At 44.6% G+C, this 27507-nt stretch overlaps 1 protein-coding gene across 8 annotated transcripts; it reads left to right on the top strand.

The window, feature by feature from the left end:
• Positions 1 to 1606: 1606 nt before the first annotated feature.
• LOC125459037 (zinc finger protein 239-like) lies at positions 1607 to 27488 on the top strand. Of its 8 annotated transcripts, none has more exons than XM_048544941.2 (4): positions 1607 to 2143; positions 2451 to 2552; positions 5054 to 5163; positions 25754 to 27488. In XM_048544941.2, exon 4 carries the CDS (start codon positions 25845 to 25847, stop codon positions 26913 to 26915), a length of 1071 nt encoding a protein of 356 aa, XP_048400898.1. In that variant the 5' UTR covers positions 1607 to 2143; positions 2451 to 2552; positions 5054 to 5163; positions 25754 to 25844; the 3' UTR covers positions 26916 to 27488. The 8 variants fall into 8 exon arrangements, with proteins under 8 accessions (XP_048400898.1, XP_048400896.1, XP_048400897.1 ...); XM_048544939.2 differs by having other exon boundaries at positions 25671 to 27488; XM_048544940.2 differs by lacking the exon at positions 5054 to 5163.
• The last annotated feature ends 19 nt before the right edge of the window (positions 27489 to 27507 follow it).

Raw genomic sequence — 27507 nt, 5'->3', positions numbered from 1 at the left:
TCAGTCCTAAATCTGCTCCCTCCAATCTTGAGGCTATGCCCTCTTGTCCTAGCTTCACCTGCCAGTGGGAACATCCGCTCTACTTCTATCTTGTCTATTCCCTTCATAATTTTATGTTTCATATTTCATATGACCACAGAGAGAGTGGTCCGTCTGGAAAGCAGATAAGGGTGGGGGAAGGAAAAATGTCTTTGGTGATGGGGTCGGATTGCAGATGGTGGAAGTGTCGGAGGATGATGCGTTGGATCTGGAGGATGGTGGGGTAGTACGTGAGGACCAGGGGATTCTGTTTTGGTTTTTATTGTGGGGAGGGGGTGTGAGGGATGAGTTGCGGGAAATGCGAGGGATACAGTCGACAGCGTTCTCAACTGCTGAGTGGGGGAAGTTGTGGTCCTTGAAAAATGAGGACGTCTGAACACTTTTTATTCCGATCGCCCACAAAGCACCTTAGGAGATTTGACAATATGAAGGGTTTGAAACGTTGCAAGTAATTGTTGTCACAGAGGTAGTAGTAACTGCCGATGCTGGAGAATCTGAGATAACACTGTGTGAAGTTGGATGAACACAGTGGACCAAGCAGCATCAGAGGAGCAGGAAAGCTTGACATTTTGGGTCGGGACCCTTCTTCAGAAATGAGGGAGGGGACGGGGATTCTGAAATAAATAGGGAGACGGAGCAGGCGGATAGAAGATGGTCAAAGGTCCTTTATCCATCTTCTATCCGCCTCCCCCGTCTCCCTATTTATTTCAGAATCCCCTCCCCCCGCATTTCTGAAGGAGGGTCTAGGCCTGAAACGCCCCTCCCCACCGCAACCCAAAACCAGCTTATCCCCAGCATCTCAGGAGCAGATACTGCTTGGCCTGCTGTGTTCATCCAACTTCACACTTTGTTATCTTGGATCCTCCAGCATCTGCAGTTCCCATTATTTCTATTCCAGCTCTTCCCCGCCTCGCTAACCTGTCCTTCCTCCCACCTATCCTCTCCTCTCACCTCAAGCCCCACCCCCATCTCCTACCTACTAGCCTCTTCCCGCCCCCCCAACCCCCGACCGGCCATTCTCCCTAACTCCCCACCTACACTACACTTTACTGGCTCCAACCCCGCCTCTTTGACCGATCTATCTCCTCTCCACCTATCTTCTCCCCTATCCATCTTCTTTCCGCCTTCCCCTCTCTCCCTAATTATTTCAGAACGCCCTTCCCCTCCCCCATTTCTGAAGAAGGGTCTAGGCCCGAAACGCCAGCTTTCCTGCTCCTCTGATGCTGCTTGGCCTGCTCTGTTCATCCAGCTTCACACCGTGTTATCTCAAGAAATTGTTGCTATTGCCGCACATTAGAAGCACCCCTCATTCCCTGGAGCTGAAGAACAGCAGCAAAAACGGGAGCATTGCGCATGTTCCCAACTCGTCATTGCGTCCAGGTGATTGATGTCAGCGCGGGACCAATAGAAAAACAGGCGCGGGCTGGTGACGAGGTGGAAGGTGACTTTTCCTCCAGCCAATCGTAGTGAACATGGGACCGGACTCGAGTTAACGAACTGGATGAACACAGCAGGCTAAGCAGCACAAAAGCTGACGTTTCGGGCCTAGACCCTTCATCAGAGAGCCTCTCTGATGAAGGGTCTAGGCCCGAAACGTCAGCTTTTGTGCTCCTGAGATGCTGCTTGGCCTGCTTTGTTATCTTGGATTCTCCAGCATCTGCAGTTCCCATTATCTCGAGTAAACTACGTGATGGTCTCGCGCCAGCGTATTATCGCTATGACCAAGGACCTGTGTGGAAAGTTCTGGGCGCGGTAAAAAAAGGAAATAGCAGGAAGCGGGAGGGAAATGGTGTTACTATGAGCGGAGAAGTTTTGCAAAAGCTTGGTGCACGTCGAAAAATACAAATTTGAAATTCCCAGGCCCACGTTCGCAGCAAGTGGGAAAACGCCTCGGGTGGCGAATGGTCCGAATGATGGCCGCCATCTTTATTGGGGGCAATATACCGCGTCACACGTGCGCGGTCGCAAGTTTTAGCAGCACGCATGCGCAGCCTTCCCTGGAGGTCTGTTCGTGGAGTATTGATGCAGAGCAAGTTCAAACCAAGATAAATCATTGTTTAGCTTGGGAAATAAATCCAGAAGATGTGATCGTAACAGCTAACAGGTCTGATTTACGTCTGTGCTCCCTGATCTCCTCTTTGTCTATCTAACTTCCTCAGTCTGTAATAACAAATATATTTTAGCTTTCTTAATATTTTACTGTTACTTTCACAGACCTTTTGTAAATGAATGTTGCGTTGCTGACCCTGTGCTGTTCTTACCAGTTTCATTTTTCCAAAATATTTTCCACAGTCAGGAAATTTTTCTCCATCAAGACAGCCTATTTCCGGTCGTCAAATTCTGCACCATTTTCATTCTCTGTAATTCATTTTGCACACCCTGAAATATTAATTGTGTTTCTCCCTTCCCAGATACCAATGATCATTGCCAAAGCCCTATTGCTTGTGGAGAAGGTGATGTTTGACCTTGTACTGCTACAGTTTGTGGTGATGGTGCTTCCACAATGTGGCTAGGTAAGAAGTGCCAGATTATTCATCCAGCAGTAGTGAAGAGTTAACGATATATGTCCACATCAACAACAATTTGTATTTTTACCATGTTTATAATTTCACAAAAATATTATCAACAAACTTTTGACATGAAGCCACAGATGGATATATTAAGTCAGGTGACCAAAAGCATAACCAAATAAGCAGATTTTCAGCAATGTCTTCAAGGAAGAAAGCAGATCTGAAAGGTTTAGTGTGGGAATTCCAGACCGTGTTGCCTTGGCAACTGTAGAAACAACTATTAACGGTGAAGCAAGGAGAAACACATTGTTGGAGTCCGAAACTAAATCCGTAGTCGAGGTTTCCTACGTCGTGTGGCGCGTGGAGAAGGGGATGATCACAGACATAAATTAAATCAAGGATGAGAATTTTCAAGTGTTACTTATAAATTGGAGCCTTGTGATGGATGAACAAGTTTTGGGACGTGTGGGCAGCACAGTTTTAGGTCTTCTTGAGGGAGTTTGAATGTGGAATGCCAGCCTGGAATGTTTGGATAATTAAATCTAGAAGTAATGTAGCAACGGATGAGAGTTTTAGCAAATGAGCTGAGATTAGGGTGGATTGTTACAGAGATAGTACCAACTGCCGATGCTGGAGAATCTGAGATAATAAGGTGTAGAGCTGGATGGACACAGCAGGCCAAGCAGCATCTTAGGAGCACAAAAGCTGACATTTTCTGAAGAGGGGTCGAGACCCAAGGCGTCAGCTTTGCTGCTCGTCTGATGCTGTTTGGCCAGCTGTGTTCATCCAGCTCTACACCTTGTTATCTGAGATTAGAGTGGAGTTGGTTGATGCCACTGAAGTGAGACAGGATGGTCCTGGTGGTGGACTGGGCTGTCACTCTCCCCTCACCTCTGAAATTCGACTGTTTGTCAATTTGTGAATCAAATCTGTAACAAGGTCAGGAACTAAGTGGCCCTGGTGGGACCCAAACTGGCTGTCATTGAGCAGGTGCTGCTGGATAGCACTGTGGATGACACTTTTTTTTTGTTTCTTTACTGACAATCAAAAGTAGACTGATGGAAGGGAAATCGGCCAGGTTGGATGTGCGCCGTTTTTGTGCTGAACACAACCGGGCAATGTTCCACATTGTCGGTAGATGCCAGTGCTGTGGTGGTTACTGAAACAACTTGGCTTGGTGGGCGGCAAGTTCTGGCGCACAAATATTCAGTACTATTGTCAGAATATTGACAGGACCTAAAACCTTTGCTTGTCCATTTCTTGAAAATATGTGAAGTGAATCAAATTGGCTGAAAACATGCATCTGTGATGTTGCTAACTACTGGAAAAGGCTGAGGTGGATCATCCACTTGGCACTTCTGGCTGAAAATTGCAGCAAATTCTGTATTTTTACCTTTTGCATCGATATGTTGGGCTCTTCCATCAGTAAATGTAGTTATTTTTATGGTGTCTCCTCCAGTGAGTTGTTTAATTGCCCATCACTGGTTGTGACAGAACTGCGGAGCTTGAATCTGAATCTGGTTGTGGGATGGCTTAGCACTATCTCTTGCTGCTTTTATGCTGTTTGACATGCAGGTAGTCCTGTTTGGTAGCCTCACCAGGTTGGCACCTTACTTTCAAGTGTGCTGCTCCTAGCATGCCCTCCTGTACTATACATTGAACCAGAGTTGATTCCCTGGGTGGTGATGGTTGACTACAGGATATGCCGGGCTGTGAGATTTCAGTTTGTGTTGGAGTACAATTCTGCTGCTGTTGACCCACAGAGCCTCATAGATGCCTGAGTTCCTACAGCTGTTCGAAGTCTATTCCATTCAGCACTGTAATAGTGCCACTCAACACATGGAAGGTTTTCTTAATTTTAAGGCAAGGCTTTGTCTCCAAAAGGACTGTGCAGTGGTCGTTATTCCTAATATAGTTACGGACACATGCACCGGCAGCTGGCAAATTCATTACAGTGAGACCAAGTATATTTTCCCTTATTGGTTCTCTCACCACCTTCTGCAGACCCAGTCGAGCAGCTGTGTCCTTTGGGACCTGACCAGCTTGATCAGTAGTTTTGAGCTACTCTTGAAATCCTGTACCCAGAGTACCTTTGGGATTGTTCGCACGATCAGTGCTCCCTTCAAGTGTTTGTTCAACACGGAAGAGTACTGATTTATCAGCCAAGAGAGGCTGGTATGTAGTAATCGGCAGAAGTCATGAAACTTCTAGGCATCTGAAGTCAATGTTGAGTACTCTCAGGGCAAATCATTCCTGTCTGTATTCCACTGTGCTGCCACGTGTCCTGGGTCTGTCCGGCTGGTGGGACAGTTCATATCTCGGGAGGGTGGTGATGGCATCTGGTTTGATATCTGTAAGGTATGATTCTGTGAATATGACTATGTCAGACTGTGTTTGTGACTAGTCTGTGAGACAGCTCTCCCAATTTTGGCACTAACCCCCAAATGTTCGTAAGGAAGACTTTGCAGGGTCTTTCGGGCTGATTCTGTCGTTGTATTTTCTAGTGCCTTGGTTGATGCCAGTTTCATTTTGAGACTTTGCAGTGACTAATACAACTGGATGGCTTGCTGGGCCACTGTGAGGTTGGCAGATTTCTTCCCCTGAAGGACAATAGGTAATTTTTTTCTGCCATTGGCATGGGTTCCATGGCAATGAGTTGATTCTTAAATCCAATTTCTTCTTTATTGATTTTAAAACTCTACCATCTGCAGAGGTGGGATTCAAACCCAGACTTCAGTTGTGTGTTTTAATATTCTGGATGAAAGTTTAATACATAAAGTTTGTACACATTTTTAAATATTACTAACACAAGTTTTGTTTCGTCTCAAAACACTGTCTATCATCCTGTTTCCCCCTTCCTCCTCCCCCAAACCCCAACAACAATTGTGAGGAGCCATAATGTAGAGATCCCAGTATTGGACTGGGGTGGACAAAGTCAGAATTTACATGACACAAGGTTATAAGTCCCAACAGGTTTATTTGAAAACACAAGCTTTCGGAGCCTCAGTCTCCTTCAGGTGTTAGTGAGAGATGTAGTATCAGTCACAGAATTTAAGTAAACAACCCAAGATTCACACCGTTGATAGGTTTTTTAGTAAATCCTCAAGATGCTGTTAAATCTTTAATCAGTTAGAAAGTTTTAATTGATTAATGTGTATGTAAATATTGAGACAATCCGAATAGCTGTCTCAGCTGCTTGCCTCCCAACCACTAGCCCACCAAACCAAACTGCATTGCGTATTGTTCCTCATTTAATCCGAAACTTGAACTTTCCTCCGTGCCATGGCAAGCCTTACGAGAGTTCATCTTGACCCTCAACCTTCTACCCTGTTCTTGTGAAAGTACAGGCATTCCAACTCTGTGTGTCTCTTCTCCTACTCCTCCTCACTCTCCTCTCTCTCTCTCTTCCTCCCTCCCCCCCCCCCCCCCCCACACCACCACCAAGTCAATTCACAGATACTATTCCTTGTTATGTCTGTCTGTCTTTTCTGGTTGAGGCTCTGAGAGGACAATCACATGGCGCATTTGTGAGGCTGGAGGAGATTACAAATATAGGGAGAGTTGTGAGGCTGAATGAGGCGACAGTGACAGTGAGGGTTGCGAACCTGGATGCGATAACAGTGACAGGGTGGATTGAGAGGCTGGATGAGATGACAGTGACGGGGAGAGCTGTGAGGCGGTGTGATATGAAGAGGTTTGAGGCTGGATGAGATATCATTGGCCAGTGGCCAGGCTGGATGAGGTGACGGTGATAGGGAGGGTTATGAGGCTGGATGGAATGGCGGTGACCGGGAGGGTGGCGAGGCTGGAGGAATTTGCAGAGATAGCGAGAGTTGAAGTTATGGAGCCATACAGCTTGGAAACAGATGTTCAGTCCAACCGGTCCATGCTGATGGGTATGCTGATTAAACTAGATTAGATTATATTCCCTTCAGCCCAACAAGTCCACACCACCCCTTGAAGCATCCCACCCAGACCCATCCCCCTATAACCCACACACCCCTGAACACTATGGGCAATTTAGCATGGCCAATCCACCTAGCTAGCACCTCTTTGGACTGTGGGAGGTAACCGGAGCACCCGGAGAAAACCCACGCAGACACGGGGAGAATGTGCAAACTCCACACAGACAGTTGCCCCAGACTGGAATCGAACCTGGGTCCCTGGTGCTGTGAGGCTGCAGTGCTAACCACTGAGCCACCGTGCCACCCTAAACTAATTGTGTTTGGCCAATATTTGTCCAAACAGTTCTTATTTACATACTAATTCAAATGTCTTTTAAACATTGTCACAATAGCCACATCCATATTTCATCTTGATGTTCATTCCACGCAGGAATGAGTCTCTGGAAAAAAAATTCCCCTAATATCTTCTTAAAATTTTTCTCCTTCCACCCTAAAAACTCCCATGCAAGGAAAAGACCCCTGCCATTCCGTTTATTTTCTATATCCCTCATGACCTTCTAAACCTCTATAAGGTCACCCCTCAATCGCTTTTGTGAGCAAAGTCCCAGTGGTATCCAGCCCCTCCTTTTAACTCAAACCCTTCAATTGTGGCAACACCCTGGTAAATCTCTTCTGGACCATCTCCAGCTTAATGGTATCCTTCCTATATCAGGGCAACAGAACTGGGCACAGTAGTCCAGAAGAAGCCTCACCAACATCCTGTACAACCTCACCATAATGTCCCAACTTCTACTCTCAAAGGTCTGAGCAATGAAGCCAAGCGTGCCAACCGCCTTCTTAACTACCCTGTCTGTATGCGAGGAAAAACTTCAATGACCTGAATGCCGAGATGTTTATGTTTTACAATACCACCAAAGGCCCTTTGTTTAATTGGAAAAGTCCTGCCATATTTGTTTTACCAAAATGTATTGCCCCACATTTTATCCAAATTAAACTCCATTTGTCATTCTTCAGACCATTGACAAAATTGATCAAGATCTGTTTATATCCTTAGATAACCTTTTTCACTGGCCACTAGACTGCTAATTTTGATGTCAACATTGTATAAATTACTAACAGAAGCAGACCCAGCAGCGATCCCTGTGAAACACCGCTGGTCACAGGTCTTCAGTCCGAGAAACAATCCTCCACCATTACTCTCTGTCTCTTCCTGTTAAGCTAATTTTGTATCCAATTGGCAAGCTCACCCTGAATCCCATGTGAGCTAACTTTTCTAATTAGTCTTCAAAAGCTTCACTAAAGTCCAAATAAACAATGTCTGCTGCTCTGCCTTCATCAATCTTCTTGGTTACCTCAGAAAACTCAATCAAGTTTGCGAGACGCTCTCTGACAAAACCATGCTGACTATCCTTAATCATTTCATGTCTGTTCAAATGCATATAAATCCTGTCTTTGAGAATCACCTCCAACAACTTAGCCACCACTGAAGTCAGTCACTGGTGTATAGTTCCCAGACTTCTTACAAACTTTCATAAAGAAAAGCACATCAAGCACCTCACCCAAATTTATAGATTATACAGATACTCCTGCAAGGGGCTTGGCAATTTGTTCCCTCATTTCCCGCAACATCCTGTGATACACTAGATCAGTTCCTGGAGATTTATCCACCTTTGTTTTCTCAGACTTTCAGCACTTCCCTCATCTGCAATGTGAACAGTTTTCAAATCATTAGTATTTATTTCCCTGTGACCTCTGGCCTCCATTTCTTTCTCCACCTTTAAATGGATGCAAAATATTTATTTAATATCTCTTTCATTTCCTGAAGATCAACAGAAAGACAACCTCTTTGATCTTTAAAGAGCCTTACACTCTCTCTAGTTGCTCTCTTGCTCTTAATATTCTTGGAGAATCTCTTTGAATTATCCTTAGCTTTATCTCTCAATGCTATCTCATACCCTGTCTTTGCCTTCCTGATTTCTCTCTTTAGAATGGCCTACATTCTATATACAGTTAAAAAGATTTATTTGAACAGTTGTCCATATGTAATTTACAATTCTTTCTTATTCTTGACTAGAACCTCAATATCCATTTTTCTCTAATCCTACCAGCCTTACCTTTCACTCTAACAGGAGCATAATGACAGTGAATTCTTGTTATCACACATTTGAAAGCCTCCTACTTAGTAGATGCCACTCTACCTACAGTCTACTCCGATCAGCTTTTGAAAGTTCCTATCCCATATTGTTAAATTTGGTTCATTCTAATTAAAATTTTCAATTTTTAAAGAAGGTTTATCATTTTCCATAACTATCCTAAACCAAATAGAATTTTGATCACTAGACTTCCAAGTGTTCCCCTGCAATCACTTCAATCATTTGCCCTGTCTCATTACCCAAGAGGACAGGTTTTGCTTCTTCTTAGTAGGAATATCTACATGTTGATGAAGAATATTTGCTTGAACTCATTTAACAAATTCTGCACCAGCCAAACCTTTCACACTACGGTAGTCTCAGTCAATGTTTGGAAAACTAAAATCATCTACTATTACGACATCATTATTCTAACACTCATCTGTGATCTCGCTAATATTTGTTCCTCAAATTACCTCTGATTGTTGTGGGATCTGAAGTACAATCCCATCAAGGTGATGATTCCTTTTGTATTTGAAAACTTCTGTAAACACAACTTCATTTAAAAAAAACTCATTGGCGATTTAAAAACACTTTTTTTATTAGTTCAGATGATGTGGACATCACTGGCCAGGCTAGCATTTGTTGCCTGGAGGACACATGAGAGTCAAACAAATTGCCCAGAGGGCGCTTGAGAGCCAAATACTGTGGGTCTGGAGTCACATGTAGGCCAGGCCAGGTAGGTATATTAGTGAACTGAATAGGTTTTTCCCGATGCTCACAATGGTTTCATGGTCATCATTAAACTTTTAAATCCAGATTTTATTGAATTTAAATTCCACGATCTGCTGTGGCAGGGTTCAAACTCAAGTGCCCAGAACATTACCCAGGCCTCTGCATTACTCAGCTAGCGACAATACCATTAGGCCATTGCGCCCCCTTTTAGTGATGTTTAAGAAAAAAAACATTGTCCTTCCACACGTATAATTCAAAGAATAACTTGAGCCGTCCATGTGTAGGCCTCTTCAAAAGTTGGATTAAGAGAACTCTGTTTGGAAAAAACAATACTCACTTTTTTTGGTTTGTTTCTTGCATTAAGAACAAAAATGAATCAAAATAAAAATCTTATACCACAGAAATGTAACACCGGAGGCTGGAGGGGTGTGACCGAGATGGGGAGGGTTGTGAGGCAGGAGGGGGATGACAGAGATGGGGGGAGGGTCATGAGACTACAACAGATTATCATCCAAACAGCACTGTGGTGTACATGCAGGTCATGAACTGCAGCATTTCAGTTCAACAGCTTCTCCAAGTCAAATAATGATGGCCAATAAATTCTGGACTGGGTAGCAAAGATCAAACCCAATGAATCCAACTGAGGGTTGAACTCTCCCAGCTGACTGGCTGTGAAGTTATAAGCCTCTCTGGAAATGGAGTTGGGACTAAAGAAAAACAAACAGTGCCATTTTACAGCTCATCTTGAAGAAATCTTGTAATCGAAACTACTCATAGCTGGGCATCAGCTCGGTGGTTTTAAGTCTCTTAAAACATAAATCTTAATTTTGTTTTAAGTAAATCTACATCATTGGGTAAGGTGAGGGTTTCATATAGAACATTACAGCACAGTACAGGCCCTTCGGCCCTCTGTTGTGCTGATCTGTCATACCGATCTCGAGCCCATCTAACCTACACTATTCCATGTACATCCATATGCTTATCCAATGATGACTTGAACGTACCTAAAGGTGACGAATCTACTACCATTGCAGGCAAAGCGTTCCATTCCCTTACGACTCTCTGAGTAAAGAAACTACCTCTGACATCTGCCCTATATCTTTCACCCCTCAATTTAAAGCTATGCCCCCTCGTGCTCGCCGTCACCATCCTAGGAAAAAGGCTCTCCCTATCCACCCTATCTAACCCTCTGCTTATTTTATGTTTCAATTAAGTCATCTCTCAACCCTCTTCTCTCTGATGAAAACAGCCTCAAGTCCCTCAGCCTTTCCTCATAAGACCTTCACTCCATACCAGGCAACATCCTAGTAAATCTCCTCTGCACCCATTCCAAAGCTTCCACACCCTTCTTATAATGCGGTGACCAGAACTGTACACAATACTCCAAGTGTGGGCGCACCAGAGTTTTGTACAGCTGTAGCATAACCTCTTGGTTCCGGAACTCGATCCCTCTGTTAATAAAAGTTAAAACACTGTATGCCTTCTTAACAGCCCTGTCAACCTGGATGGCAACTTTCAAGGATCTGTGCACATGAACACCGAGATCTCTCTGCTCATCTACACTACCAAGAATCTTACCATTAGCCCAGTACTTTGCCTTCCGGTTACTCCTACCAAAGTGCATCACCTCACACTTGTCCGCATTAAACTCCATTTGCCACCTCTCAGCCCAGCTCTGCAGCTTATCTATGTCTCTCTGTAACCTACAGCATCCTTCGTCACAATCCACAACTCCACTGACCTTAGTGTCGAATGCAAATTTACTAACCCATCCTTCTACGCCCTCATCCAGGTCATTTATAAAAATGACGAACAGCAGTGGACCCAACACCGACCCTTGCGGTACACCACTAGTAACTAGTCTCCAGGATGAACATTTCCCATCAACTACCACCCTCTGTCTTCTTTCAGCAAGCCAATTTCCGATCCAAACTGCTATATCTCCCACAATTCCATCCCTCCGTATTTTGTACAATAGCCTACAGTGGGGAACCTTATCGAACGCCTTACTGAAATCCATATACACCACATCAACCGGTTTACTCTCATCTACCTGTTTGGTCACCTTCTGAAAGAACTCAATAAGGTTTGTGAGGCACGACCTTCCCTTCACAAAACCGTACTGACTATTGTCATTTGTACCAGCTTCAGACGTATCTCTATTCTCACTAACACTTTGGGTTTACCCTCATTCCCTTACTCGTTTAACACCTCCCGAGTAGCCCGAGCAAATCTCCCTACCTAAATATTTGTCCCCTGTCTCTTGACTTTTAAAAAAATATAAAACATAGGTCAAAGTTATTCTAATGATTTTAAGAGCAGTAAGACTGCCTTGTTCGGGATCTGTAGATTGTTTAGGTACAGAGGTGGCCATTCGTAGAGCAATGTACTCTTTCTGTCAGATTTGGGAGATGAGGGAGAATTTCAATGATCCTGAGATTATGCAGGAACTGTGGTTTCAAATCATATTGGATTGGTAGGACCAGTGGTTAAAAGCAGTGAGGAATTTACAGGAACCAGTGGGTGTGATAGGTGGCTGTTTCACGAAGGTAGAAAAACTGCAGATATATCAAGTAGATGGGTTACCTCGAGTGAAGGTAGGAAGAGTAGCCAGGTAGTGTAGGAGACTTCTGTGGCTATCCCCATCTCAAATAGGTATGCCATTTTGGACCATGTTGAGCGTCATGGATTGTCTGGGGAATATAGCACTGACAGTCAAGTTAATGGTACTCTGACTGGTTCCCAACTGAGAGGTTGCATCAGGTTCCGAGCGATCAGTTGTGATAGGGAACTCTGTAGTCAGGGGCACAGACTGCAATTTCTGCAGCTGACAGCAAGACATCAAAATGGTGTGTTTGCCTCCCTGATATCAGGATCAAAAATGTCTCAGAGAGGGTGCAGAATATTCTCAAAGGGGAGAATGACCAGTAGGAAGTCATTGTATGTTGGTACCAATGGTACTGGAAAAGGACGAGGTCCTGATGAGGGAATATTGGAAATTAGGTTGGAGGTTAAAAAGTATGTCCTCGTGGGTAGTAATATTTGGATTACTCCAGGTGGCATTTGCTAGTGAGAGTAAGAATAGCAGGATAGAGCAGATGAATGCATGACAGAGGAGTTGGTGCAGGGAGAAAGATTCACATTTTTGGATCATTGGAATATTTCTAGGGTAGCATTGACCTGTTTATGGATTGTACCTGAACTGGAAGGGGACAAATATTTAGGTAGGGAGATTTGCTCGTGCTACTCGGGAGGTATTAAACGAGTAAGGGAGTGAGGGTAAACCCAAAGTGTTAGTGAGAATAGAGATACGTCTGAAGCTGGTACAAATGAGAAGTCAAACAGTCAAGGCAGGCAGGAGCAAGGCAGAGAATGAGGTCAGACTGACAAGTTACACTGCATTTATTTCAATGCAAGAGGCCTGACAGGTAAGGCAGATGAGCTCGGGGCACGGTTGGGAACATGGGACTGGAATATCATAGAAACATGGCTCAGCGATGGATAGGATTGACAGCTTAATGTTTCAGGGTATAGATGTTATAGGAAGGATAGAAAGGGGAGCAAGAGATGAGGGGGAGTGGCATTTTTGATTAGGGATAATATGGCTGTGTTTAGTGAGGATATTCCTGGGAGTACATCCGCTGAAGTTATTTGGGTGGAACTGAGAAATAAGAAAGCGGTGATCACTTTATTAGCGTTGTACCATAAACATCCCCTAATAGTCAGTGGGAAATTGAGAAGAAAATTTATTGGAAGATCTTACTTATCTCTGAGTAATAAGATTGTAATCATAGGGATTTTTAACTTGCCAAACATAGACTGGCACTGTCGAAGTATTAAGGGCTTGGATGGAAAGATATTTGTTAGGTGCATACAAGAAAACTTTCTGAATCAGTTTGTAGGATGTACCTGCATGACCAGGAGCAAAACTGGAGCTTTTGTTCTGAAATAGGGCAGGGCAGGGCAAGTGACTGAGGTATCAGTGGGGGGGGAAAACTTTGGGACCAAAGATCCCATGGTACATCACATCACAGGTTCACCTGCGCATCCGTCAGTGTGTTCTGTGGCATCCACTGCAGTCTCCTATATGTCGGAGAGACCTAGAGGAGGCTTAGAGACTGCTTTGTAGATCACCTGTGCTTTGTTCACGACAAAGGACAATACCTTCCGTTTGCAAACCACTTGAACTCCCCTCCTACTCCCTGGGAGACATGATTCTCCTGGGTCTCCTCCTGTGTCACAATGACGCCACCCAGAAACTGGAGGAGCAGCACCTCATATTCCACCTTGGAGCCTGCAACTCAATGGTCTCAATGTGGACTTTACTAGTTTCAAAAGCACCCCACCTCTGGCCTCATCCCATGACCAACCCTCCCTCTCATCCCCGCTTCCTTGACCTGACACAACCTGCCCATCTTCTCACCTACCTATCCACTCTTCCCACCTCACTGACCAATCCCCATCACTGCCCACCTGCACTCACCTATCACTATCCCACCCCTCCTCTGCCTAAAATAAGGGGTAGGCCATTTAGAACAGAGTTGAGGAAAAACTTCTTCACCCAGGGAGTGGTGGATATATGGAATGCTCTGCCCCAGAAGGCAGTGGAGGCCAACTCTCTGAATACATTCAAGAAAGAAATGGATAGAGCTCTTAAAGATAGTGGAATCAAGGGTTATGGGGATAAGGCAGGAACAGGATACTGACTTTGGATGATCAGCCATGATCATAATGAATGGTGGTGCTGGCTCGAGGGGCCGAATGGCCTACTCCAGCACCTATTATCTATTGTCTTTTTTTTCAGACCTCCTTTCACACTCCCCCATTTCTGAAGAAGGGTCCCGACCCGAAACACCACTTTTCTTGCTCCTCTGATGCTGCCTGGCCTCCTGTGTTCCTCCGGCTCCCCACTGTGTCATCTCTGACTCCAGCATCGGCAGTTCTTACTATCTGTCAATGATTAGCATTGCTGCCTCAGCACCAGAGCCCTGGGCTCATTTCCACCTTTGGGTGTGGAGTCTGCACATTCTCCCCGTGTCTACAGGGTTTCCTCTGGCTGCTTCAGTTTCCTCCCACAGTCCAGGAATGTGCAGGCTAAGCGGATTAGCCATGAGAAATGCAGGATTACAGGGTCAGCGCAGAAGTCTCTTCAGAGGGTTGGTGTGGATTTGATGGGTGAATAGTCTGCTTCCATACTGTAGGGATTCTATGATAATTCTATTAGTGTTAAAATAGTTATGGAAAAGGATAGACCAGATCTAAAAATTTAAAATTGTAAATTGACCAAAGGCTAATTTTGATGCTATAAGACAAGAATATGCAAAATTTGACAGGGGGCGGATATTTGTAGGTAAATGGGCCGCTGGAAAGCGAGACCATAAGGACGTAAGAAATAGGAGCAGAAGTAAGCCATCTGGCCCCGAAATCCTGCTCTGCCATTGAATAAGATTGTGGCTGATCTTTTCATGGACTCAGCTCCACTTTCCGGTCTACTCACCATTACCCTAAATTCCTTCACCATTCAAAAATCTACTCCAAAACCTTAGGAAATCTATCTTTGCCTTAAAAACATTCAAGAAGATAGCCTTAACTACTTCACTGAGCAGGGAATTCCACAGATTCACAACCTTTTGGCTGAAGAAGTTCCTCCTCAACTCAGTCCTAACGCTGCTTCCCCCTTATTTTCAGGCTATGTACCCTATTTCTAGTTTCACCTGCCAATGGAAACAACCTCCTTGCTTCTATTCTATCTATTCACTTAAAAATTTTATATTTTTCAATAAGATCCACCCTCATTCTTCTAATTCCAATGCCTCTTCATAAGTCAATCCTCTTCCCTCTGGAATCAACGTAGTGAACTTTTGCGCACTCCCTCCAAGGAGACCAAAACTGTACATAGTACTCCAGTTGTGGCTTCACCAGTACACTATAAATTCCCAGTTTTTAAATTCGATCCCTCTAGCAATGAAGGACAATACTCTGTTTGCCTTCTTAACTACCTGCTGCACCTGTAAGCCAACTGTTTGTGATTCCTGCACAAGGACACCCAGGTTCCTCTGCACAGCAGAATGCTGTAATTTTTCACCATTAAAATATTAGTCCATTTTGTTGTTATTCTGACCAAAATGGATGACCTCGCATTTACTAACATTGTACACCACCTGCCAGACCCTTGCCATTCACTTAACCTATCAATATCCCTCTACAGACTTAGTGACCTCTGCAAACTTTGCCCTACCACTCATCTTAGTAGTCAACTGCAAACTCTGACACTGCACTTGGTCCCCAACTCTAAATCATCTATGTAAATGATAAACAATTTCAGTTCCAACTCTCCCGCACATCCCAGATGTCCAAGTTCTTCAAGGACCGCAACTTCCCCCCACAGTGATCGAGAACGCCCTTAACCGCGTCTCCCGCGTTTCTCGCAACACATCCCTCACACCCCGCCCCTGCCACAACCGCCCAAAGAGGATGCCCTCGTTCTCACACACCACCCCACCAACCTCCGGATACAACGCATCATCCTCCGACACTTCTGCCATCTACAATCCGACTACACCACCCAAGACATTTTTCCATCCCCACCCCTGTCTGCTTTTCGGAGAGACCACTCTCTCCGTGACTCCCTTGTTCGCTCCACACTGCTCTCCAACCCCACCACACCCGGCACCTTCCCCTGCAACCGCAGGAAATGCTACACTTGTCCCCACACCTCCTCCCTCACCCTTATCCCAGGCCCCAAGATGACATTCCACATTAAGCAGAGGTTCACCTGCACATCTGCCAATGTGGTATACTGCATCCACTGTACCCGGTGTGGCTACCTCTACATTGGGGAAACCAAGCGGAGGCTTGGGGACCGCTTTGCAGAACACCTCCGTTCGGTTCGCAACAAACAACTGCACCTCCCAGTCGCAAACCATTTCCACTACCCCTCCCACTCTTTAGATGACATGTCCATCATGGGCCTCCTGCAGTGCCACAATGATGCCACCCGAAGGTTGCAGGAACAGCAACTCATATTCCACTTGGGAACCCTGCAGCCTAATGGTATCAATGTGGACTTCGCCAGCTTCAAAATCTCCCCTTCCCCCACTGCATCCCTAAACCAGCCCAGTTGTCCCCTCCCCCCACTGCACCACGCAACCAGCCCAGCTCTTCCCCTCCACCCACTGCATCCCAAAACCAGTCCAACCTGTCTCTGCCTCCCTAACCTGTTCTTCCTCTCACCCATCCCTTCCTCCCACCCCAAGCCGCACCTCCATCTCCTACCTACCAACCTCATCCCACCTCCTTGACCTGTCCGTCTTCCCTGGACTGACCTATCCCCTCCCTACCTCCCCACCTATACTCTCTCCACCTATCTTCTTTTCTCTCCATCTTCAGTCCGCCTCCCCCTCTCTCCCTATTTATTCCAGAACCCTCACCCCATCCCCCTCTCTGATGAAGGGTCTAGGCCCGAAACGTCAGCTTTTGTGCTCCTGAGATGCTGCTGGGCCTGCTGTGTTCATCCAGCCTCACATTTTACTATCTTGGATTCTCCAGCATCTGCAGTTCCCATTATCACCTACTTCAGTTCCAACACTGATCCCTGAGGCACACCACTAGCCACTGCCAACCAAAAAAAAACACATTTATCCCTAGTTTTTAACATAGATAGAAAGCATAGAAAAGTACAGCACAGTACAGGCCCTTTGGCCCACGATGTTGTGCCATGGAATAATCCTAATCCAAAAATAAAATAACCTAAACTACATTCCCCTCAATTCATTGCTGTCCATGTGCATGTCCAGCAGTCACTTAAATGTCACTAATGACTCCCCTTCCACAACTTCCACTGGCAAAGTATTCTATGCGCTCACAACTCTCTGGGTGAAGAACCTCCCTCTGACATCTCCTTTATATCTTCCTCCTAACACCTTAAAACTATGACCCCTTGTGGCAGTCAATCCTGCCCTGGGGAAAAGTCTCTGGCTTCCTGTTAGTTGACCAATCCTTTATCCATGCAAATACATTACCTGTAATGCAATGCACATTCATCTTATGCAGCAGCCATTTGTGTGGCACCTTGTCAAATGAGTTCCGGAAATCCAAACGCACCACATCTGCCAGTTCCCTGTTTTACACCGTGTTTATAATGTCAAAGAATTCCAGTAAAGTAGTTAAACTGCCTTTCATGAACCCAGGCACCTCCCTGATGGGACCACATCTATCCAGATATCTCGCTGTTTCTTCTTTGATTTCTGTATTCAGGCATTCTCCCAACTACAGAAGCTAAGCAGACGGGCCTATACTTACCCGCCATTCGTCTAACTCCTTTTTTAAACAATGGGGACACATTTGCTGTTTTCCAATCTTCCAGAACTGCCCCAACATCCAGCGAATTTTGGTAAATTACCGCAACCACATTTGTTACTTCCCCTGCCATCTCTTAGTCCCTGGGGATGCATTCCATCAGGGCCAGAAGATTGTCTACTTTTAGACTCATTAGCATGCTCAACACTACCTGTTTAGTGAGAATGATCGTTTCTAGGCCCTCACTCACCATTGCCTCCGTGGGCCATCAAAAATGAGACAATGAGAGTACAGAGATAGCCTGTTGAGGGCAGGGCTGTTAGGTGTAGGGAATGCCAGATGCCAAGAGATATTGAGGCTGTGATCAAGAAAAAGACATATGTCAGGTATAGACAGCTAGGATCAAGTGAATCTTTAGGGGAGTATAAGGACAGTAGGACTGTACTTACGAGGGAAATTAGGAGAGTGAAAAAGGATAACAGAAAGCTTTGGCAAATAAGATTAAGGAGAATCCAAAGAGATTCTACAAATATTTCAAGAATTAAGGACTCAGAACAGAAGATGCTGGAAAAGCTCAGCAGGTCTGGCAGCATCTGTGAAGAGAAATCAAAGTTAACATTTCAGGTCTGGTGACCCTTTCTCATAACCCAAAATGTTAACTTTAATTTCTCTTCTCAGATGCTGCCAGACCTGCTGAGCTATTCCGGCAAGTTTTGTTTTCGTTTCTGTTTCACAGTATCCACAGTTCTTTCAGTTTTTATTAAGAATGAAAGACTAACCAGGCAGCGAATAGGGCCCCTTAAAGATCAATAAGGCTTTCTACTTGTGGAACTGCAGGAGCTGGGAGAGACATTGTATGAGTATTTCATGTCTGATTTTACTGTGGAGAAAGATATGGGAACTGGAGAATTTGGAGAAACAAATAGTGATATCTTGAAAAGTGTCCTTATTACAGAGGTGGTGGTACTGGACATCTTAAAACGTCTAAGGTGGATAAATCCCTGGGTTCTGATCAGGAGTATCCCAGAACTTTGTGGAAATTCGGGAAGTGATTGCTGGGCCCCTTGTTGAGAAATTCGTTTCATCAATAACCATGGATGAGGTGCCGAAGACCCTGGTGCAATTGTTTAAAAACAATGATAAGGAAAAGCCAGGAAACTATAGACAGATGTACCTGAATTCCGTGGTGGATGAGTTGTTGGAGGGGATTCGGAGTGAAGGGATTTACATGTATTTTGAAAGACAAGGGATGATTTGGGATAATCAGCATAACTTTGTGTGTGAAGATTGTGTCTCACTAACTTGATTGAGTTTTTTGAAGGAATGACAAAGATGATTGATGAAGGCGGAACAATGAATGTTGTCTGCATGGACTTCAGCAAAGTGTTTGATGTGGTTCTGTATGGTAGATTGGTTAACAAGTTTAGATCACATGGAGTACAGGGAGAACTACCCATTTGGACATAAAATTGGCTTGAAAATAGGAGACGGAGGGGTAGTGGTGGAGACTTGCTTTTCAGATTGGAGACCTGTGACCAGTGGTGTGCCATAAGGATTGGTGCAGGGTCCATTTTTTTTATCATTTATATAAATAATTTGAATGTGAATTTGGGAGGTATGATTAGTAATTTTGCAGATGCTACTAAAATTGCTGATGTAGACAGCGAGGAAGGTTCTCTCAGTACAACGGGATCTTGATCAGGTGGGCCAACAGACCAAGGAGTGGCAGATGGAGTTTAATATAGATAAACATGAGATGATGCATTTTGATAAGGCAAAGCAGGGCAAGACCTGTACACTTAAGTGTAAGGTCCTGAGGAGTTTTATCAAGCAAAGAGCCCTTGGGGTGCAGGTCCATAGCTCCTTGAAAGTGGAGTCACAAGTAGATCGAGAATAAGGCTTCTGGAACGCTTTCCTTTATTGGTCAGTGTTTTGAGTATACGAGATGGGATGTCGTGTTGCGGCTTTTGGAATACTGTCTTCATTCTGGTCTCCCTGCTACTGGAAAGATGTTGTTAAACTTGACTGGGTTCAGAAAAGATATACAAAGATGTTTCCATGGTTGGAGGGTATAAGTTATGTGGAGAGATTGAATCAGCTGGACCAGTTTTTCCTGGAGTGTCAGAGGCTGAGGTGGAGACTTGATGGAAGTTTATAAATCATGAGAGGACTGGATGAGGTGAAAAGCCAGGGTTTTTTCCCCAGGGTAGGTGAGTCTAAAACTCGAGAGCTTAGTTTTAAGGTGAGAGGGGAAAGATTTAATAGGGACCTAAGGGGCTGAATGTCTTGCGTGCATGGAATGAGCCACCAGAGGAACTGGTGAAGGCTGGTATGGTTACAACATTTAAAAGGCATCTGGTTGGGTACACGATTAGGAACAGTTTAGAGGGACATGGGTGATACGGAGTCAGCATGGACAAGTTAGACCGAAGAGTCTGCTTCTGTGCTGTAAACTTCTATGTCTCTATGACTCAATTAAATTAAGGTTAAGATGGGTTTCTCTTTTGTGAAGAGGCAGCAGCAAATCAGATAATTCTCCTTGGAACTGAAAAATTTAAGCACTGATTTAGTCCAGGTGCAGATTTGTTCCAAAATATCTAATTTGCAGAGATAGAGAAAAATTCTCAGTATTTTCACAATTTTTAGTGACCACTGACAAGTAATTGGCAAATTATCCAGGGTGAAAATGTGAAGATTATTTTACTCAGTAAGTTCTGAGCATCTGAAACAGTCTGAACAGCAGCTGGATACAGATTCAGCAGTTATTGTCAAGAGATTTGGATGAGGAACAAACTGGAGGTTGGAACAATGTGGGATAGTTGCTGGACTTGGGCCTGGTGGCAGGGGCTGAGCTGCTGCTGTTTGGTACTCTTACCAGGCTGTAATGTAAATTAGGATAATAAAATTTGAGGCTGGATGAACACAGCAGGCCCAGCAGCATCTCAGGAGCACAAAAGCTGACGTTTCAGGCCTAGACCCTTCTTCAGAGACGTCAGCTTTTGTGCTCCTGAGATGCTGCTGGGCCTGCTGTGTTCATCCAGCCTCACATTTTATTATCTTGGATTCTCCAGCATCTGCAGTTCTCATTATCACTGTAATGTAAATTGTTATCTTTTAATCCCCTTTTGTATAACAGCACTTTTTTTCCCCCACCTCTGAAAGATTTGTACCTAAGGACTTGTGCCTACGACAGTGCCATTAAAAGGCAGCCATTGTAAAAACTTTTCACTGTTCTTCTGTACTGGAGTACAAGTAATAATAGATATTATATTCTACCTGACTTCTTAAGGAAATATTTGGAGAGCTGTGGGCAAATGGCAGGGGAGTTGGGACAGATTTGCAGCATCTCTGGAGGAAGAGAGTACAGCCCCAGTGGTCTAAGTACCAAACCCTGTGCTCTGTGAATAAAGAAGTGCATCTCAGGACAGAGACAAGGAGGATCCCGACACTCACTTCAGAATGAGTCCGGCTGATTGACGCAGATCACTGACCAATAGGAGGGGAGTGGGCAGGGCTGGCGGATCAAGCAGAAGCGCCTGATCCTCCAACCACTGGAGTTAATAAGGGGCGGGTCCAGCAGAACAATATGCGATCATTCACTTTGCCAGCGCAGTGCCGGATGTATCTTGTGAGCCTTGAAGGAGGAGACAAGTAAGGTGGGGGAGAAACAGTGGAAACCGGGAGAGAAATGGACTCACTCTGGACCGGGAGGTTTTATGGACGCCCGGTGTAGGCCGCTTGACCCGATTTAGAAACTCAGTCCAGCATTTTCAGTAACGAGAAAACAGCTTTGCGTCTCAAGCGGTGGTAGGTCCCAGGTTACTGCCGTCAACCTGATTAGGGACAAGTTGCGGCAGTACACATGCGGATGCTTCCGCCTGGGTGGGGACCGGACGATTTGAAGCGTATCCTGTACACACAAAACTGACACCAAGAGAAATGTTTGGCTTTTCTAGATTTCTATCCTGGACTGACTGATTTTTTTTCTTTTGTGAATTCATTTGACAGGATTTTAATTGAGACGAGGATCTCAAAACAAGTTCTGACAGTTAACAGGATCTGAATAGGGTGGCACGGTGGCTCAGTGTTTAGCACTGCAGCCTCACAGTGCCAGGGACCCAGGTTTGATTCCCACTTTGGGCAACTGTCTGTGTGGAGTTTGCACATTCTCCCTGTGTCTGTGTGGGTTTTCTCCCACAGTCCAAAAATGTGCATGCTAGGTGGATTGGCCATGCTAAATTGCCTGTAGTGTTCAGGGGTGTGTGGGTTATAGGGGGATGGGTCTGGGTGGGATGCTCAAAGGAGCAGTGTGGACTTGTTGGGCTGAAGGGCCTGTTTCCACACTAGGGTATCTAAATTTTTCTTCCATAGTTAAATGATATTAGATTAAAGGTTTGCCTGTTGTGTCTTTGGGAAAATATCTCTGAAAGGTTTGCAAATCAAAAAGCAGCAGGATGTTCAAATTTGTAGTTAGATCACCTTTGGAGTACGTATGCAGTTCTGTGCCCTGCAGATGCGAAAGGAGATAGTGGCCTGAGAAGGAGCACAGATTTATCCAAATTATATCTTGTCTCATTGAAAGAACTGTCAAATTTAGTCCCAATCACTCACTTCATGATTTTAGTCTATAAACTGCTCATTCTCAATTACCTGCAGATTTCTTTTAAAGTTCCTTATGGACTTGAATTTCAGCATGTCTTCAAGTGTACCAGATTCTAGTAACTCTCTGATCCGGAAACTGCTGAAGTCCATGTTGAGCCTGGAAGTTATAAAGGGCTGAATTGAAAGATGAGATGCTGTTCCCCCTGAGCTCCCGTTGAGCTGCATTGGCACAGTACAGGAGGCTGAGGTCAGTGTAGGCGTGAACAGATGATGAAAACAACAAGGCTGCACTGTGATTGCTGCTTGGCTCAATGAGTGTGCTTTGGAGTTGGATGAAAACAGAGTGAGGTGAGACAAAGAGAAAGCAAAGCTGAAACACTGAGTGTAGCACTCGGTTTCACTTCAGGCCATTCAGTCCCACTTGGAACAGCCAATTTATAAGTGATACTTGCAGAGTTTTTTTTAACAGCTTTTAAAGTATATCAGATTAAGTAAAAGTATGGGCTTTTGATTATAATCAATGTTTAAAATGAAGGAAGATTGCTAGCCTATTTAAGTTCTCTTAACTGGAGTAATTATCTGAATCAAGGGAGAGAAGTGTGTTCTCCTCTTGCACAGTGTGAGAAATAACGGATGCTTCCAGTGTCTCTGATGGCTGTGGGTGCAGGAAGTGTGTCCATTTGCAACTGCTGGGTCACTGCTTTTCAGAGCTAGAGCTGGAGCTGTGGGTGGGACTCACTGTGGAGAGTCTGTGATACTGAGAATGTTGTGGACAGCACATTTAGCAAATTGGTCACATTGCAGGTGAGGATTATAAATGCAGATAAAATAGAAGGCTTAGGAAGGAAATGCAGGAGTCCCCAGCGGTCATCCCCATCTCAGATAGATATTGCAATGTGCATTCTGATGGGAGGGCAGGTACAGTGGCCTCTCAGGAAAAATCAGTAACAGCCAGGTTCATAACACCACAAATTGCTCTGCTGCTCTGAAGGGAAGGAAAAATAGTGGCAGAGCTATAATGACTGGGCATTCAGTAGTCAGGCATTTCTGTGGCCGCAGGCATGAATCTAGCATGGTACGTTACATCCCTGGTGCCAGGATCTGTGATACTGTAGAGTGGCTCCAAGACCTTGTGGAGCTGGAGGGTAAGCAGCCAGTGGTTGTGGAAGACATATGTACCAATGACATAGCTAAACAAAGATGTGGGCCTGAAAGCTGAATTTAGGAAAATAGGAGATACGTTAAAATGCAGGTCCTCAAATGTAACAATGTCCGACTCACTCCCAGTGACATGTACTAGTGAAAACAGAAATAAGAGGATAGATCACATGAATGTGTGCCCAGAGAAATGGTGTACCAGAGAAGGTTTGAATTCCTGAAGCACTGGAACTGTAACTGGGTTACACAAGCCTGATGGTCGCCCTTAGGCAAAGCCAGGACGAATCTCCTCATGGGGTTTTTGCTTGTCCTGTTGGTGAGGTTTTAAACTAGTATGGCGGGGGTTGGGAACTAAAGTGTAGGCTTAGATGGGTCAGATTAAGATCAGAAAATGGGATGCTGTCAGCAGCTCAAAGACAAAAGAAAGGATTAAACGAGGATAGTGTCTCTGTTCCTCCATCAGTCCTGACGTCCCAGGAATTAGTCTGATAAACCTTCATTACACACTCAATAGCCAGGATGTCTCCTTTCCCAGGTTCTCCCTGGGAAAGGAGAACAAAGGCCACACACTACTCCAGGTGTGGTCTCATCAAAGCCACTGCAGAAAGATATCCCTGTTGTTGTACTTGAATCCTCTCACTATGAAGACCACCTTTTCATTTGCATTCTTCACTGCTTGTTACTCCTACCTGCTTCCTAAAAGAGTGACAAAAAACACTGAACAAAATGGGGCTAGAGTGTCTGGTATAAAATTGTAGAACATAATATCCTCATTGTATCCACGCTAGTAATTAAGCATCTGTTTACTGTCATCCCATTTTCCAGCATGCAGCATGTAGCTTATATGGTCATGCCTTGTATGATCATATAAATATTTCTTCAAGATTGCAATGATTCCTGCATCTGTCACCATTTCAGATGCTGCCAGACCCACTGAGTATCTCCAGCATTTTGTTTTTGTTTCAGGTTTCTACCACTTTGCCTAAGAACTTAGAGTCATAGATTGATAGAAATGGACCCTTCCGCCTAACTTGCCTGTGCCAAACAGCTCAATCAATGCATGGCACCACCCTCTCCATAAAAAAAAGTTGCTCCTTGGGTCCCTTTTAGTCTTTCCCCTCTCAGGTTAAACCTACGCCCTCTAGTTTTGGACTCCCCTACCCTGTAAAAAGACCTTGTCTATTTACCTTATCCTAACGATTTTACAAACTTCTTTAAGATCACCCCTCAGACTCCAATGCTCCAGGGAAAATAGCCCCAGCCTATCAAGTCTCTACCTATAGTTCAAACCCTCTACACCCAACAACATCCTCGTAAATCAAAACTCGATCAAGTTTCACAACATCTTTCCTGTATCAGGGAGATCAAAACTGAATGCAGTATTCCAAAAGTGCCTTAACAATGTCCTGTAAAGCCACAGCATGACCTCTCAACTCCTATACTCACTGCACTGACCAATAACTGCTCGCATACCAAACACCATCTTCACTATCCTGTCTACCTGCATTTCTACTTTAACGGAGTTGTGATCTTGCACTCCAAGGTCTTTTTGTTCTGTAACACCTCCCAGGAATTTACCATTAAGCGATAAATTCTGGTAACGTACCCTGGTAACATCTTTCTGAAATCTGGGAGACTAGAATTGAATGCAGTATTCTAAAATTGGTGTCACCAATATCCTGTACAGCTACAACTTGAACTCCCAACTTCTGTACTCAATCATAGAATCCCTACAGTGTGGAAGTAGGCCATTCGGCCCATGAGTCCACACCAACCATTCAAACAGCATCCAACCCCTTATCCATATAACCTACTCATCTTTGGACTGAGGAGGAAAACTGGAGGAAACTCCCTCAGACACAGAATGTGCAAACTCCACACAAATAGAGGAATTGAACCCAGGTCCCTTTATTGATCAGTGCACTGACCAACAAAGGCAAGAGTGACAAACGTCTTCTTCAGCACCTGTTCTACCTGAAACCCTACTTTCCAGGAAACATGCGCTTGTTTTTAGCCATTCGGAGGGTATGGGGAGAAAACAGGAACAGGATTCAGTTATAGATCTATAAAATGCTCCTTCGTGCTTGTCGCTCCCATCTCGATCTCTTGCTGTAGTTTTGTGCAAACACTGACTGATTGCCTTCCCTGAAGGACATTTATGAACCATTCAGTTTTAATTATCATCCAGCTGTTTCCCTAAATATCATCTCCACAAGTGACCAGATTAACTTCTGTCAGTTTCCCAACCTGTGTTCTTCTGGTTTCTCCTAATACATTTGTTTTCTGTTTGAAAGGTTGTTTTGCAATGAGAGATTTCAGATGAAACCGCATCCAGATCTGACAGTCACTCTGTTTGTAATAACCTAAATTATCTCAGGATCTTGAAGATTGAAAGGAAAAGCACCGTTCACACTGGGGAGAAACGTGTATTGCCTGTGTGTGGAATCATCTGTGGAGATTCATCCGAAATGTCTAAATGCCAGCGCAGTCACACTAGGGAGAAACTGTGGAAATGTGGTGATTGTGGAAAGGGATTTCTTTCCCCATCCCAGCTGGAAATGCACCAACGCAGTCACACTGGGGAGAGACCATTCACCTGCTCTTATTGTGGGATGGGATTCACTCGGTCATCCCATCTGCAGAGACACCAGCGAGTTCACACTGGGGAGAGACCATTCACCTGCTCTCAGTGTGGGATGGGATTCACTCGGTCGTCCAACCTACAAAGACACCAGCGAGTTCACACTGGGGAGAAACCATTCACCTGTTCCCAGTGTGGGAAAGGATTCAGTCAGTCATCCAACCTGCTGAAACACCAGCGAGTTCACACGGGGGAGAGACCATTCACCTGCTCCCTGTGTGGGATGAGATTCACTCAGTCTTCCAACCTGCAGATACACCAGCGAGTCCACACTGGGGAGAGACCATTCACTTGCTCCCTGTGTGGGATGGGATTCACTCAGTCATCTAGCCTGCAGATACACCAACGCAGTCACACTGGGGAGAGACCATTCACTTGTTCTGAATGTGGGAAAGGATTTGCTCAGTCATCCAAACTTCAGATACACCAGCGAGTTCACACTGGGGAGAGACCATTCACCTGTTCTGAATGTGGGTCAGGATTCGCGCAATCATACAATCTGCAGATACACCAACGAGTTCACACTGGGGAGAGACCATTCACCTGTTCTGAATGTGGGAAAGGGTTCGCTCAGTCATCCAACCTGCTGATACACCAGCAAGTCCACACTGGGGAAAGACCATTCACTTGCTCCCAGTGTGGGATGGGATTCACTCAGTCATCCCACCTGAGGATACACCAACGAGTTCACACTGGGGAGAGACCATTCACCTGCTCTGAATGTGGAAAAGGATTCATTCGCTCATCTAAACTGTTGGAACATCAGCGAATTCACACTGGGGAGAAACCATTCACCTGCTCTAATTGTGGCAAAGGATTTGCTCATTCATCTCACCTGCGGAGACACCAGCAAGTTCACACTCGGAAGAAGCATCCTGTCAGTCAACTCACTTCCTGATACATCAGCGTGTTTGCTCCGGGGAGAGACCATTCATTTGTTCTGTACTGTATGTGGGAAGGGATTCAGTCTGTTGTCCAACCTGTTAACACACCAGTGAAATGACACTGGGTAGATCCTGTTCACCTGATCTGTGTAAAAGGATTTGCTGTTTCCTAACACACCAGCAAATTTACGAATAACCGCAGGTGAAGAGTTTTGCTTTTACTGAACACCAAGGAATGAAGCTTCGTCATGAGGCCATTTGTACTGATGTTATTAAAACGTGCTCGATTAAAATGTTGATAAATTATGTTTGTATATACATTTTTTTTAAAAAGTGTTGCTGTACATCGACAAATTTATATTGGGAAATGATTGTTCACCTGTATATTGTTTGTGAAGTGATTTTGTGGTTCATCAGGACTATTCAAACAGCAGTGAGTTGCCCGGTAACTGCCAGTGTTGGATTTTGCTGATGTTGTCTATATCCAAACCATATTTTCTGGACCTGTTTCTGATGATGTTTGTAAACGTCCAGGTTCAGTGACCTATTTGGGATAATAATACAAATCAGATTTTTGTTAAAACTAAGTTGCATCAAATTTGTCTC

This window comes from Stegostoma tigrinum, chromosome 15 (genome assembly GCF_030684315.1).
Source record: "Stegostoma tigrinum isolate sSteTig4 chromosome 15, sSteTig4.hap1, whole genome shotgun sequence".
NCBI classification, from domain to species: Eukaryota; Metazoa; Chordata; class Chondrichthyes; order Orectolobiformes; family Stegostomatidae; genus Stegostoma; species Stegostoma tigrinum.
This window is presented reverse-complemented; position numbering and strand designations above follow the sequence as displayed.

Excerpts from the sequence above, each read along its gene's own strand:
- LOC125459037 (XM_048544936.2), top strand. The coding sequence starts at position 21,203 with ATGCGATCATTCACTTTGCCAGCGCAGTGCCGGATGTATCTTGTGAGC. Across the intron at positions 21,268-25,753 it reads AGCCTTGAAGGAGGAGACAA|GATCTTGAAGATTGAAAGGA; the intron begins GTAAGGTGGGGG and ends AAATTATCTCAG.